This window comes from Vombatus ursinus, unplaced genomic scaffold (assembly GCF_900497805.2).
Source record: "Vombatus ursinus unplaced genomic scaffold, bare-nosed wombat genome assembly UNPS02014802.1, whole genome shotgun sequence".
Classification (NCBI taxonomy): Eukaryota; Metazoa; Chordata; class Mammalia; order Diprotodontia; family Vombatidae; genus Vombatus; species Vombatus ursinus.
In genome coordinates, this window is record NW_020954580.1 from 11,022,553 (window position 1) to 11,039,029 (window position 16,477).

Below are 16,477 nucleotides of genomic sequence, written 5' to 3' on the forward strand. Positions count from 1 at the left end.
TATCTATCTATCTATCTATCTATCTATCTATCTATCTATCTATCTATGTATACACACACATAATTTTTTCCCTCCAACTACCCTAATACTGACAAAGGTCTCATGAATTTCAAATATCATCTTTCCATGCAGGAATGTAAACAGTTCAACCTTAATAAGTCTCTTAAGATTTTCTCTTTCCTGTTTACCTCTTCATGTTCCACTTGAGTCTTGTATTTGAAAATCAAATTTTTGATTCAGCTCTGGTCTTTTCATCATGAATGCTTGAAAGTCCTCCGTTTCACTGAATGACCATTTTTTCCCCTGCAGAATTTTACTCAGTTTTGCTGGGTAGGTGATTCTTGGTTATAATCCTATCTCCTTTGCCTTCTGGAATATTATATTCCATGCCCTGTGGTCCCTTAATGTAGAAGCTGCTAAATCTTGTGTTATCCTGATTGTGTTTCCACAATACTTGAATTGTTTCTTTCTGGATGCTTGTAATATTTTCTCCTTGACCTGGGAACTTTGGAATTTGGCTACAATATTCCTAGGAGTTTTCCTTTGAGGATCTCTTTCAGGAGGAGATCAGTGGCTTCTTTCAATTTCTATTTTGCCCTCTGGTTCTAAAATATCAGGGCAGTTTTCCTGGATATTTCTTGAAAGATGATGTCGAGGCTCTTTTTTTGATCATGGCTTTCAGATAGTACAATAATTTTTAAATTCTCTCTCCTGGATCTATTTTCAAGGTCAGTTGTTTTTCCAATGAGATATTTCACATTATTTTCTAATTTTTCATTCTTTTGGATTTGTTTTACAGTGTCTTGATTTCTCATAAAGTCACTAGCTTCCAATTGCTCTATTCTAATTTTGAAGTAAGTATTTTCTTTAATAAGCTTTTGGACTTCCTTTTCCATTTGGCCAATTTTGTTTTTTAGGACATTCTTCTCCTCACTGGCTTTTTGGACCTCTTTTGCCATTTGGGTTAGGATATTTTTTAAGGTACTATTTTCTTCAGTATTTTTTTGGGTCTCCTTTAGCAAGCTGTTGACTAGTTTTTCATGATTTTCTTGCATCACTCTCAGTTTTTCCTCTACTTCTCTTACTTGCTTTTCAAAATCCCTTTTGAGCTCTTCCAAGGCCTGGGACTGATTCATATTTTTCTTGGATACTTTGGATGTAGGAGCTTTGACTTTGCTGTCTTCTTCTGGTTGTATATTTTGATCTTCTTTGTCACCAAAGTAAGATAATATAGTCTGACTCTTTTTGCACTGCTTGCTCATGATCCCGGCCAATTAGTTGAATTATAAACTCTTTGTTAAGGTAGGCGTCTGTTTCCAATGTGAAGAGTGTACTGTCCCAAGGTTCAGGGGTTTTGTGCAGCTGGTTTCAGAGATACTTCTAGGGACCTGAAAATTTTCATTTCTTCCAAGGTGCTATGATAAGGGGCGAGGTGTTTCCTCTCCACAGCCACAACAAGCTCCACACCTCACTCCAGTACTGCCCCTCAAAACTGTTACCCAGATCCAAGCACGGGCAAAGCAAGACAATCCTGCCTAATCATCGGCAAAGAGATCCCTGCAATCCCCCTCTGATCAACCACTTGATTCCCCCTCAGTCTGTGGGCCAGAAACTCAGGAAACAGCCACGGCCCCAAGGGTGACTCAGACCTACCTCCTTCTCTCACCGCAGTCACAGACTTTCCCTACTAACCTTCAAGTTGTCCTTGGCCTTCGTGGGTTGAGAAGTCTGGAAACTGCCACAGCTGCTCATGATTCAGTCCTCTGAGGCCTGCTCCAGGGTTGTTGTGGCCTGTGCGCCCACGCCGAACTCTGCTCCTCTTCCAGCCCAGTGTGATACACCTTTCTGATCAACCATCCAGGCTGTCTTGGGCTGGAAATTTGTTTCACTCTGTCTTTTTGTGGGTTCTACTGCTCCAGAATCTGTTTAGAGCCATTTTTATAGGTATTTGGAGGGGTTTGGGGGGAGAGCTCAAACAAGTCACTGCTTTCCCTCTGCCATCTTGGCTCCCGAGATCCAGAATTTTAAGGAAGAAAATGACTCCTTAAAAATTAGAATCATGCAAGGGAAAGCCAGCAAAATTTTAAGAAAGCAAGAAATAATGAAGTAAATTACAAAGAATGAAAAAAATAGAAGAAAATGTGAAACACCTCATAAGAAAAACAACAGATCTGGAGAATAGGTCAAGAACAGAAAACCTGAAAGTCATGATCCAAAAAATAATCTGGATACAAAAACACAAGAAATAAAGAAAATTTTCCTGCAGGAGGGAAAAGTAGAAATGGAAAAAATACACCAATCACCCCCTGAAAGAGATCCTACAAGGAAAACCTACAGGAATATCATAGTTAAATTCAAAACTCCCAACTCAAGGAGAAAATATTGGGAGAAACAAGGAAAAAAATATTCAAATATGGTGAAGCCACAATTAGAATCACACAAGACCTAGCAGTGGCTCCACTAAAATACCACTGGTTTTGGAAGAGTATATATTGAAGAGTAAAAGAACTAGAGTTGTGGCCAAAAATACTATACCCAGCAAAGCTAAGTATAATCCTGAACAAAAAAAAAAAAATAATGGACATTCAATGAAATGCTACACAAAAGACCTGAACTTAATAGAAAATTTGACATACAAGATCCAAGAGAAATAAAGGTAAACATCAAAGACTAATTAATTATAAAGGACTCAATAAGGACAGACTTTTTGCATTTTATACAAGAAACATAAACCATATCTCTAAGTTTATCATAATAATTGGGTAGAGGTAGAGCTGAGTATGATATGATTCTATAAATAATACCATCTAGGAAAAGGTAAAAAGAGTAATTATACAGATGAGGGACAAGAGGAAGAACTGACACAAGAATTAGATGGGGGAGGAAGGCTGGTAGTTCTGGAACCCTACTCTCATTGGGAATGGGTTAAAGAGGAAACAATACTCATATATATCTACAAGGGTATAAAAGTCCACTAAATTCAGAAAGAAATAAATGATTAAGGGAATAGTGAAAAGGGAGGAATTTTTCAAGGGAAGCCTTCACACATCAGATCTGGGTTAAAGAGAGAACAATGTATACATTTATAAAGGGAATAAAAGTTTTCTAAATTTATAAAGAAATAAGAGGGTGAGGGAATAGGATAAGGGAGGTAGAGAAGGATGTCTAGCTTAATGGGAATGGGATAAAGAAGAAACAACATATATATGTATGTGTATATATATATATATATACATATATATATTTGGAAAGCTTTAAAAGTCTTCTAAATTCAGATAATAATTAGAGGGCAAGTGGAAAGGGTAGGGGAAAGGCTAAGGGAAGGATCCTTGGGAGGAGAGGGGTTAGGTTAAGTGATAGGGGGTTGAATTAAAGTAGATGTAGATGTAGATGAGTCAGGAGGGATAGGAAATAAGAGCTACACACGAACATAAAAGTCAGAAGCAGGGGTACCAATCACGTTCTCAGACAAAGTTAAAGCTAAAATAGATTTAATCAAGAGAAAAATAGAGAAACTATTCTACATGTCAGCCATATTAATCAATGTTGTTTTAGACTATTTAAAATAACTAGACAGCATAAGTTGGAATATTACTGTGGTATAGGAAATGATGAATTGGTAGATTTAGAAAAATATAGAAAGACTTGGACTTATGAAGGATGTTATCTACCTTCAAGGAAATAGAACACAAGCAATTATAGTACAGTCTTACATAGATGCATATGAAAGTATATGTGTATATATGTGTATGATTATACATATCTATGTTTATGTAAGTATATGCATGTATGTCTACATGTATTGCATATATGTTTGTGCGTATATGGGTCTATATACATATACACACATTATATACATACATACATATATATATATATGTATACACACATACATATATGCTTAATTATAGCCTTCTTGGAAAAGAGGGGGAGGCAGGGGGTGAAAACAAAGTAAAAAATGCACAGCAGAGAACAAAATAAAATCTACAAGGAAGTAAAGGTGGATATCTCTGAACACAATGTATAGTATTTATTATATAGGTTTTCCTGAAATGGAAATTTATTGTTTTATATTATGAATCCTCTCTTATGTTCTGCTGTTCACATGGCAATTTTTTCTTCTTATTTTACATTTAAGTTTTATTTGTTTGCTTCTTTTTTCTTTTCTTATTTTGCATTTAAGTTTAAAATTAAAAAAAATACAAAAAAAGATGTATTTGAATCATAGAAGCAATTGGTGGGATCTCTTCCTATGTTTTCAAATAGTTTACACTATTGGAATTAATTTTGCTTTAAATGTTTGATAGAATACTTTTGAAAATTTTTTGATTCCTGGATTAGTTTGTTTCTGTCCCCCCCCCCACCCTACTTTGGGAGATCACTTGTGACTTGTTGAACATTTTTTCCTGAGATTGGGTTATTTTATTCACCTACTTCTCATTCTATTAATCTAGGCATTTTGCATTTTTGTAAATATTAAGCTATTGCATTGAGATTAATAATCCATTTTATTGGCATATAATTGTGCACAAAAAGGTTTTGAATAATTTCCTTTCATTCTTTTTCATTTGTTGCCAATTCACATTTTTTTGATACTGGGACTTTGATTTTCCTCTTTTAAAAATCAAATTAGCTAACAGTTTTTTAAAAAAGTTTCTCATTTTCCTTATTCTTCAATAATTTTTATTTTCAATTTTGTCAATCTCTTCCTCATTTTTCAGGATTTCTATTCTGGTGTTTAACTGATATTTAATTTTTGGGTTTTATAATTATTCTAGTTGCATGCCCAATTCATTGATCTACTCTTATGGTTTTTATTGATTAAAGTGTTTAGAGATAAAAATGGTTCACTAAGGCTTGTTTTGACTATAGCTCAAAAGTTTTGTTGTTCTATGCTATTTTTGTTTTCATAGTTAATGAAATTATCTATTGTTGCTATTATTTGTTCTTTAGGATTATTTAATCTCCAATTAATTTTAAATTGTTTCTTCAGTATCTCTTCATTTATTGTGATTTTTATTCTGATTCACAAAAATGTGATTAATATTCTTTCTTTTCTGAATTTATAAGGTTTTTATGCCCTAACAGTCAGTTTTTGTAAAGATGCCTTGCACAGCTGAGAAGTAAATATTACTTTCTACTTCTATTTGGTAATAGCCAGAGATATATCTTTGACCACTTCAAATGAAAGTGAGGTAAATGTGTCACTGCTTCTCAAACCCCTTCCTCCTTGTTTAGAGATAGAAATTGATATAAATATATAGATGATCACATAGCCTTCTACTGTCGTATGTGTGTGATACAAATTGTGTGATACTCTTTCTTTACCTTCCTTCCTTGGGTTTATTTCTTTTCTTCTCCATTTCCTTTCTTCTTTAAGATAATAAAAACACAATGAAACTATTCCCAGTTCCTGTAACATTACTATTTTTTTAGGGGAAGCTCTAGAAGCTTTAGATATTGAGTATAATATTTCTAGGTTATTCATTTTGAGATTTTTTCCAAAAAGTGACTGGTGGACTCTTTCCATTTTGCTCTCATATACTAAAAGATCTGGGGAGTTTATTTTTATGATTTCTTGAATCATGTTTCTAGGCTTTTCATTTTTTATTTGGTTCATGACTTTTATGTAGCCCTAGGATTCTTAAATTATCCCTTTAATCTATTTTAGGTTAGTTATTTTTGCTGTGGTATATCTTTCATTTTCTTCTATATTTATAATCCTTTGACTTTGTTTTAATATTTCTTGCTGCCTCATAAAGTCATTAACTTGCATTTAGTCCATTCTAGTTTTCAAGGTGTCTGGTGCTTGGTTAAATTTTTGTGCCAAGTTTTCAATTCTCTTTTTTCAATTCTTTGCTCCATACCTCTCATTTATTTTCAATGTTTTTTTTTCTAATGCTCTCCTTGCATTTATAAAATCAATTAAATTTTTTAAGCACTTGCTTCATTACTTCCAAAATTCCAGTTAAATTTGTGCCCAACCTATGTTCTCCTTTGAAGGCAGATATTTTGGAGTGATTCTCTTCTGGGTTTGTGTCTTGGGCATTCTTATCACCACAACAGCTCTATATATGAGATTATTTTCTCCCCCTCCTTCTTTCAGTTTTATTTTTCAATGTTAGGCTTGCATTATTACCTTGCTTTCAATATTCCTGGAGAGAATTTCTGAAACATCTTCATCATCTCATTTTTTGTCCCATTGGTTCCTGCTGCTTTCTACTGACATTGAGTATTGTGTTATTAAAGGATCTCAGAGAACCTCAGGTTGGGGACCTGCAATCTTTCAAAGCACTCTGATCTGAGGTGAAGTCTGATCACCACCATCTTATTCTTAGCTCTGTAAGTTCCTGAACTGGGTTTAGGCCTGAACCACACAACTGCGATCTTGCCTCTGGTTGGTTGATTCAGTCACTGTCAGGTAGCTAGAAAAGTCTAAAGGTTCAGAGCAACAGAACTTCAGGGTTCTCTGTGGTCTGAACTCTGGGCCATGGTGTCTCTGCTGTAGACTCTGTTCTCAATGTCGGGGGCACAGACCTACTCTTCTTTATGTTCCTTTTCTCTGTCCTACACAGTCTTGGAACTGCAACCATTCCTTTCCTTGAACACCATCCTAGCTGCAGGTTCTTTCTTTAACTTATATTGGCTTTATTCTGGGGCATGAATAAGAGATCTGCCTTTTGGCACCTCCTCTTACTTCCTGCACAATAATTGGTTCATCTGTGCTGGACCAGAGACTTTTTCTTGACCTAGAACAGAGGTATGAGTTTTTCTGCTCTGTATAGTACACTGCTGGCTAGACCCTGACTCCAGTGTCCAATAAACTTTCTGTACACCTCCATTTGTGAACTTGAGCTGGAGATATTATTTACTGTTTGTTTTTCTTTGATTTTTCAATCAGGATTCAGTCTATTACATTTTCTCAATTTTTGCAGAACAGTTTGTGGACAGTGGGGTTGGAGGTGGAAGTGTGATGGGCTATCCAGTTCTATCATTTTGGTTCCCCTTCCCTTCGCCTCAAATTCGAAATATAACAGCTTTCATAACAACAATTTTAGGGGTTCAGTCATTGAGGGATCTGGGGCATCTATCATATTCTCATACCTTTGCAAGGCTGTGTACAATTTCCTACAATTTTTTTTTAATTTCTGAAAACATTTTAAAAAATATTTTTTTATATAGCTTGGTACAGTTGATAATGTTGGGTTTGGAGTCAGGAAAAACTAAGTTGAAATCCTACTTCTTATACTGACTAACAACGTGACCCTAAGTAAATTGTTTATCCTCTATGTGTTTCAGGAAACTCTTTAATACTCATCCTGGGACTTATCTACGAGTTTGTAGACAATTTTAAGTTACTTTAGTACAATGAGTTTCCACAGTTAGAATTTCCACATCTGAGGAAATAAGAGATTCAAATATCTTTCATAATAGCCTTTAGAGTCGGCCATAATCTTTTGAATATTCTTACTGTTGGAAACTCTTCTGAAGACAGTGCATTTGGTTTTGGAAATGCTCAGAAACCATTCAGCATGGAGTCCGGTGAAAAATGTATATGAATCAATAGGGTTAATATTTTAATTTCAAACAAATTATGACTATATGAAAGAGTACTGTAACTGATTTTCTTATTTCTTCCAAACTTAATACTTCTATACTTATCTGTAAGATAATTTCCAAAGGATATTTTTATCACTACTTTGAGAAATAGAAATATTAGCTTTTGAAAATGACTATTTTTAAGTACCATCCTCATTTTGGCCATATATATACATATACATATACACATACATATACATATACATATACACATATATACATATACATATACATGTACATATACATATAGAGAGAGAAACTTCAGTGCGTTATATTCATGCCTCACATATAGAAATATAGACTGTAACTATCTCATTAATAGTCTAGTTTCAGATTTTTCTTTTCCAGAGATTTTTTTTTCCCTTTATTGAATTTCTCAGAGCAGTGTTCAATTTTGTTTAGCTGACTTTTAAGAAATAGAATGGTGGCCCAGGTAGGGTATTTGTTCAAATGTTTATCAGCTGTTCCCTGAAGAGCAGGAAGATAAGAAAGTATTTGAAGGTAGGGCTTAGGGGCTAAAGGCCAGGAAATGTATCCAAGGCAAAAGACAACACGAGTACCCTGGACCTCCATGGAGGATACTGAAGAGAAAAGACATGTTAGTAGATTAAGGAAGAGCCTTTTGTCATACAGGTATCTCAGGAAAATGATAAGATATGGGTTTTCCATATAAATAAAGGATTTAGAAAGGAAAAAGGAAAGTACAGCAAAATTTTTGGTTTTTATTTAATTGCTCAGATTTATTTTTTACTTTCAGTTCTGGTCACTAAAATATGAATTAAATTCATTAAGAAATGAACTAATCTTAGATACTTTCCAACTAAAAGGAGTCAGTAACTTAATCTAAAATAATCTCACTAATAACCCACTCCTCTCAACCCACTCATGTCTATGAGGATATTGTTCTAGCAAAATCCTTCAATATTTATACACTTACTATTTGAATCACTTTATGTATACGAAATACCTTTAATTTCAGAAATATCATTTTGTGCCTAGCAGAAAATATTACATTCAATATTAAAAGGAATAATTCTGAAAAATTAAAGATAAGTTAAAAACAAATGTTATATATTTAATTTTTTAAGTAATTTGATATGTTCAAAGTCTCAGCACAAAATGAGCCCCTAAGCTTCAATGAGATAGGGTATGTTGTGCATCCATCATCTTGTGATTCAGGATCTAAGAGCTTACCCTAATTATGGAATATCTTTGGGATCTATTCATCTATGTCATATTGAAATTATGTTGTGCAACTGATACTAAGTATGAGTTCAATCCCACCCAAGGGATAGGATTAAATCACCAGATATTAACTTAATCATATACCTTACATTCCCTCGCTCCCCAGCATTTGTAATGACAAACCATGGAAGTTAACACTACTACCCTTGCACTAATTAATGCCTTGTTTAGTAATCACAGGACCTTGAAGGTGGAAGGACCCAATCTGGTCCTTTCCTCATCCTATATTTGGCCAATTTTTACCTCCTGATCTTATTCTTATGATTCATCATAGCTGTCTACTATGGCAAAAATCCTTCCTCTATACAATTCAGTTCTGTATCTCCAAAGTTCGTACATTCTTCTGCCCTCTTGTCCAATGTGTCCCCTGAAATACCCAACCTCATTTCCTACTACCAGACTCTCCTTTAACCTAGCTTTCTCATCTCACATGCTCCATTTTCTGGCACTATTAAGAAGATGCAACATTCTTAGTCTCTCTCTCTTCCTATTACCAGTTGACTTCACCTTCCGCAACCCATAAACACACACATCTAGCCAACAGGAAGATTCAGCCTACTCTTTCCTATATATTATCACATCCAGACCTCCACCTGCTACCATAAACCTTGATGTCACCCTCTTTCTTTTCTCAAAGAAAAAGGTCCATAATCCTGGTCCATAATCTTCCTCTCAACATGTGCTCTCATACCTGTCTTCCCAGTTCAATACTTTCTCCACTCCCACCACTACCTAACCTGAATAGGGTTAGGTATTTCCCTTAAGGACAAATTGTGAAACTGAGTTCAATATATGTCAAGGGAAACATGACTCTTGATTAGTTGAAGGACTGCTTAGCCCACTTTATACGTATGGAAGGACTTCAGGAAAGAGAGAAGCAAAGATTGAGTGAGATGGGGTTAAGAGAGAAGACATCAATTTTTGAATATCTAATGAGAATCCCTGGAGCTGAAGACATGTGGAGGAAGCTGAAACCCCAACATATTCCCTGACTTCTAGTCCCTGAACCACAGAGAGTGCTAAAAATGGACTTCCCCAGTAAAATTGCTCTCTACTTGGTTGAACTGAGATTTTATATCACGAAGGAGTCAAAGGGTTCATTTACTTCATGTATCCTGTTGTCTACCCTAATTTATAAAACTTACCCAATTTCTGGTTTATTTTGTTTGATATTCATGATTGCTCTTGTATAACAACTGCTGAGTAGGAGAAAGCTAAGGTTAGTATAAGCAATCAATTATTTATCCTTTGGAAGTGACCAAGGCAAGTGGCTTTTGTCCTGAATCCCTAAAAGAATATCTAGATTACAAATATCCTATGTGTAGGAGACAGATATAATTATGACTCAGTACTGAACTTAAATCTCCTTTTGGAGACTGGAGGGTATAGAAATGATCTTTCAGCTATGGTTGTGCTTGGCCCTGTAGTTTCCCTCCCTTCCCTTCTAGGCACCTGGTGATAACAGCCACTTACGTTCCTCCTACTCTCCACAAAGGCTGAAAAATGAAGATTCCCAGATCCTAGATCATTGCTAAATAATATATCTATGCCACATGTAAGACAGCTATTCAGTTTTCTACATTTTTACTCCACCTCAACCACCCACAGGGGTGGTCAAAATTTAGAGCTAATCCTCCTCAATTACTATGCTATCTCAGTGATCCTGAACTTTGAAATTCTTCTCTCTGATCATAATTCCTACCATGTTATCTCTCTTTTTTCCTTCTTCCTCCTTTAAATATATTTTCATCCTCAATATGACCTTCAGTTCCTTTATTCTTTCCTACTCTCCCAGGCTATCACTCCTGCTCTTGCCTAATTGTCTGCCCTTCATTTTCTTGATACTATAGATAGCAATTTCAGCTATATACTTTTCTTCACCCTTAAATCCCATGCACCTACATCTATTACTCTCCATGTATGCTGTTCTAACCCTTATTTCCTTCCCAACTACCATCTATTCTCTTATTCTGATTTCTGTCATCCCAAAACAAACAAACAAACCAAAAATTTATTCTTTCCATTTCCTCAATCTCTATTCCATTTGTTGGTCAAGCTTTTAGAAAAAGCTGTCTACCCTTGATCCCTCCATTTCCTTAGCACTATCTTCTTTCTCTACATAATCAGGCTTATGAGTCCATCATTCTACTAAAACTATTCTCTCCAAGGATTCTAACAACCTAAATTCAATGAAATCTATACCATTTTCACACTGTGAACCACCCTCTGAGCCTGAATATTCTCTTATCCCTTGGATTCTGTTACACTTGTTTCTTCTCCTTCTCCTTCTACCTGACAGTTTGCTCACCATCCATCTCCCACCACCTAAGTGAAGGTATCCATTAGGTTCTGTCCTTTGCACACTTCTCTTCCGACTTTACATTCTCCTCCATCAACTACCATAGGTTCAATTGTCATCTTGACACAGATGACTCCCAATTCTAATTATATTTCTGATCATTCTCCTGGAGTTCAATTTTTCATTGTCAACTGCCTGCCACACATCTTTCCCTCCCCACCAGATATCCACCAGCCTCTAAAACTCAACACATTCAAGACGAAATTCATCATCTTTACTTCTAAGTCTGTTCTTCCTCTAAAGATTCCTATTTTTATTAATGGCACCACCATCCTCCTAGTCACCAAGGCTCATACCCTTGGAGTTATCCTTAACTATTCCTTTTCCATCAACACCTACATTGAATTAGCTATGATCTTATGATTTAACTCCAGAACATCTGCAATATCTGTGCCTTCTCTCTGTTCACATGCCTGCTACTCTAGCTCTTCATCCATTCTCACCAAGAGCATTGCAGTAGACTCCACACTAGTCTCCCCATTTCCAATCATTCTCTTCTCCAAACCATCCTCTACAAAAATAGACTTCACTAGACAGATGTGTCACAATGTCACTCCTTGCTCAAAGGACTTTAGGGACCACTTATGGCCTCTAAGATAAAATATAAACTTACTTTACTGTATAAGAGCCTTCATAATTTCCTCCAACTACTTTTCAAGTAATTTCATGTTACGTCTCTTCCACATGCAGAGAAATAGTCACAGGACACAACTTTAATTCCCTGAATTCAGTATTCAAGTTCAGACCTCTGTGTATTTGCACAAATTGTCCCCTCTGCTTTTTATACACTCCCTCCTTCTTATCACCTCTTGGAATCATTATCTTCCTTCCAAGTTCTTCCTAAGCATTACTTCTTCCATCATGCTTTCACCCTCATCCTCCACTTTGTTAATGCTCTCTCTTTCTTCAAATTATATTGTATTTATTTATCTGTGTATATGTTGTATCCACCCAATAGAATGTAAGCTCCTTGAGGGCAGGGGCTATTTCATTTTTAATCTCTGTATACCAAGGACTTAGCATGGTGCCTTGCATATACCAGGAACTTAATGAATGTTTACTGAATTGAATAAAACATAATCATATTTTAAGATTATATTCCTTAATGCAATTAAGACATTAAGATTTACTGCTGAAAGACATAGGGGATTCTGCAGTCTTATGTATAAACAATTAAAAACTATGAAAAAATTAAGAGTTCATTCATCTAAACCTTTAAAGAATTCATTCCTTTTTTGTCCTAATAATTATGGCATGAAAACTACATTTTTTTCTTTCATTTCACTTAACAATATGATCATATGATGGTTAATGTCCCAGCCTGAAATCTCCTATGGTGAAATGTGTTCAGCCCTACTATTTTTATTTCCATGCACTAATAGAAGACAAATACTGTAGCATCATTTCACTCCTCTCCTATCATAGCAAACAGTGAGAGTAAATTCATATTGTGAGTGAATAATGATGTTCCTCACCTCATTTTAATTTCAATAATTGAATGGGAGACAGGGAGGCCTATTGAAAGGCCTTTATGTTGGTCAAACACTAATGAGAAAATCTTTTTCAAGTCTGTGAGTCACTTGGTGTCATGGTAACAAAACATTATCGAAACCTGATTAGTATGCCCAGCAGATATATAAGTGATAGCCTGCACTTCTAATTGTATTTTCTCTGTTTTCAGAGATGAATTTTATGTTGGTAAGAGGTGAGAAGCTAACAGTATTCTGTTTATCCATATATCAGATATGGAATGCACTACATGCTCATAAATTCAATTCCAGTGAAGGATCTAATACTGAAAATGAATAATACTTCAGGAAGATTAAAGAAAATAAAATGGTCAAAATTATCTTTTGAACTCCCAATCTCCCAAACAATTTATTTTTATCTTAAAGTCTTATAATTCATCCTATTTGACATTCAGATGTAGTACAATTTAGTATCTTCATAGAGGACAGGGTGGGAGGAGGAAGGAGAAAAAACCAGTGGGAGTACCCAAAACATCAATAAAAATAAATGGGCTTCACAGACATGTAAAATAGAATCCCTTTCTTCCTTCAGGATGCAGCTTAAGCACTACCCTTACAGGAAACCTTTCTTGGTTCAAGCAATAGAAAGTGCCCTCCCTCTCTATCGCGTAATTTACTCTCTTTGTGTTTATTCTGTATATACTTACATATATGCCCAAGGTGTCTCTCTCATTGGAATGTAAGCTCCTTCTGAGTAGAAATTGTTTTATTCATTTATCATATTAGTATTCCCTATGACTATCACACCTGGCCCTTGGTGGGTACTTTATAAAAAACAAAACAAAATAAAACAAAAACAACTTGTTATTTGCCTAATTCATAAAAAAGATGTAGAGTATAGTAAATAGAAAACATTTAAATCTTATTCAATTGATTATTGAGGTTCAAATTATACTAAATCCAGTGCTAGTTTTTTTTTTTTTTGATGTTGTGGAATGGGGCATTGTCAAAAATAGAAGATGCCAATTCCAACTCTGATTCATGGATCAGTTGATTTAAATAGACATAAGAGGTATGGACAAAAGAAATGAATTGTGCAGGCCTATGACGATGAACAAAGATAGCTATAATTATGTCCCAAAGATCAAAATTTTAACGAGCACAGATTATTTTTAAGGTTGAAAGAATAGCAAAATGATATGAAATAGAAGCAAATATTATAAAATTAAAAAAAAAACCTAAAATGGTGTTACAAATACTAGCTTCCCCTGGTCTGTTAACTCTTAAAGAAACCAATGTTAAACAACATCCTCTTTTAATTTAATTAAGCAAAAGCTTCAAAGCCAAAATATTATTAATCTGCCTGTTATGGGGCAGTGATATTAGGATTTTTGCTTCCAAGAAAGTTGTTCTAGAATCACAAGTGAGATAGGTGTCTAAAAGACTTTGGTCCAACCATATCTGAAGTTAACCTAGGTCTGAGACAAAGTATAATAGAATTCATGAATAATGAAGCAGAGGAATAATGATGAAAGAAAGCCAGGATTAGGGGACAGTTGGCCATGGGGTATGCTGTGATAGATTTTGATGCTTAGGGATTTTGTAGATATACTGGTGTAAGCAATAAACCTGTTTAAATTACTTCTGAGGTTGGTATCTCATTGCTACTTATTATTTGGCTCTTTGGGGGTTAATCCATGGATCTACTCTCTCTCCTAGTTTCATTTATCAAAATGAAATGAATCACCAAAATTAGAGGGCTAGTATGTGCAACGTATTTCTTACTGATGCGCTTTATCCTCTTTAGTATTCCTTGAATCATTTAATTTGCAAAATCTTCACTACCTCTGGATTTTGAAGACAACATAAGTCTAAAAACAAAATGTGAGATTAATGTAAGAAATGCAAAACTTGGTATATATTCTTGACTAAAAACCTGTACAGTCTCTTCATGGTTTATGAGCACAAGGAGAATTAATAATGCTTGTCCTAAAAAGCTTATTACTCTTTGTTAGATGCATCAGCATGTGGACTAAGTTTCAGATATACCAACTACTAAAAGCAATCAATCTAAAGTCAATATAATGAAAGCCAGAGGAACATTTATCTACATGTTTAGAAATTCAGTGGAGGGTATGAGATTGCATAGAGAAAGAGAGTCATTGAATCAGTGAGAGGCCGGGAGAAGCGCAAACAAATACATTCCCAAGAGGGATTAGTGCTGGTTCGGGAGGGTGTTTAAACTAACCTTGGATGGAAGCAGCAGCCAGAAAGCCAATCAGTGTGACCACAACCTGTCAGGATTACGTTGCCTTTAGGGATGCCCACCATCTTCCAGTGGTGATCTTCACTACAGGAGACTAAGATATCTTTTCGAGGGTGTATGGCAACACTGCACAGGAAGGACAGAAAAGGATGAGAGTATTAATGGAACATTCCGGGGTTTCAAAATGAGACCTATAAACTCAAAGCAATAATAACTAGGCTCTACTCTCAGCTCTGCTGCAAATTAACAGTATTACCCTGGGTAAGTCACAATCTCTTGAAGCCTCATATATAATATTTGGGAGTCGGAGCAGATAAGCTCTCAATGTTCCTCCAGCTATAAGAGTCCATGATTTCACTAAGTAACAAAATATAGTGCATTGATCTTCTAAGTCCCTATTCTACCCTTCTTTTAAGGATCTTGAATCTCAATTACAACATGAAGTCTTTTGTCTAATCATAAATCAAATATGTGTCATAGATTTGGAGCTAGAAAGACCCTTGGGAATCATTGAGTCCAAGCCTCCTCTCTTCCAGAAAAAGGAACTGAGGCCTGTTGAGGACAAGTGATTCATCTGGAGTCACAAAAGTAATTATTATATTTAAGAAATACTTCAAACTTCTATTTACATTCAATAATTTTGTATTGGGCTAGTTGAAGTAGCATTCATATTCTTTAATATTGAAGGAAAGTTCCTTGGAGATCATAATATAGTTTTAAATCAGACATCACTCACAAAAAGAACATGAATTATTATTGTTACAATGGTTCTATAATAAATACTTTTAATGAAACTTTAATTCCATGTCCCAATGTCCCAATAAAGTGAAGTATGTCAAATTCAGTACTAATGCACCACTTACATTTACCTCCATTAATGCACAGCATACATATTTTTATAAAGTATGCAAGATTCAGAAGGCAATCTCCACCCTCTACAGAAAAAAGAGGCAAATGAGAAAGAGGCATGTCAAATGATTAACATATTAACCACTCCTACTGGGATGAGTTCAGGATCATCAATACTTTTTCAATACTGGAGTAAACATTTTCTAAAATGAGGAGCATCTAAGGTTAATATGTGAATGGGGTGGCAAAGTTTTGGGGCATTTTTTAAATTACTAAAGCAGAGGTTAGAAAACCTAAGTTCCAATTCTAACTCAGCCATTAATTATTGGCATGACTTAAGCCACACTTACTATCCTAACCTCAGTTTTTTGATCCATGCAATGAGACAATTGGGCTCTAGGAACTCCAAATTCTGCATCAGTTCTAATGGGGCATGATTCATCCATGCTTTCACCTATGTGAATTCTTCATCTTATTTTTACAATGTTTTCTCTGAGGCTCTTGCAGTAATGGGACCCTCTCTCCCCTTCCCCAACAAACAACAGAAAAGAACTCCTACTTCTTAAGCATATCTGACATTGAACTTGGTGAAAAAGTGCTTACAAGCTTCACAAGGCCTTCAATTTCCTTAGAGCAGATAGGAAAAGAGCTGTAAGCACATACAAGCATGGGCATTTACAGCTCTTTTCT

At 35.2% G+C, this 16,477-nt stretch overlaps 1 protein-coding gene across 2 annotated transcripts in view; it reads right to left on the bottom strand.

Moving 5' to 3' along the window:
- SPAG16 (sperm associated antigen 16) overlaps positions 1-16,477 on the bottom strand; it is a 1,197,624-nt gene that overhangs the window by 607,494 nt on the left and 573,653 nt on the right. For both annotated transcript variants that reach the window (XM_027873434.1, XM_027873435.1), the window contains exon 11: positions 14,921-15,064. In XM_027873434.1, the coding sequence (XP_027729235.1) occupies positions 14,921-15,064 (144 nt within the window). The remainder of the gene's footprint in view (positions 1-14,920; positions 15,065-16,477) is intronic.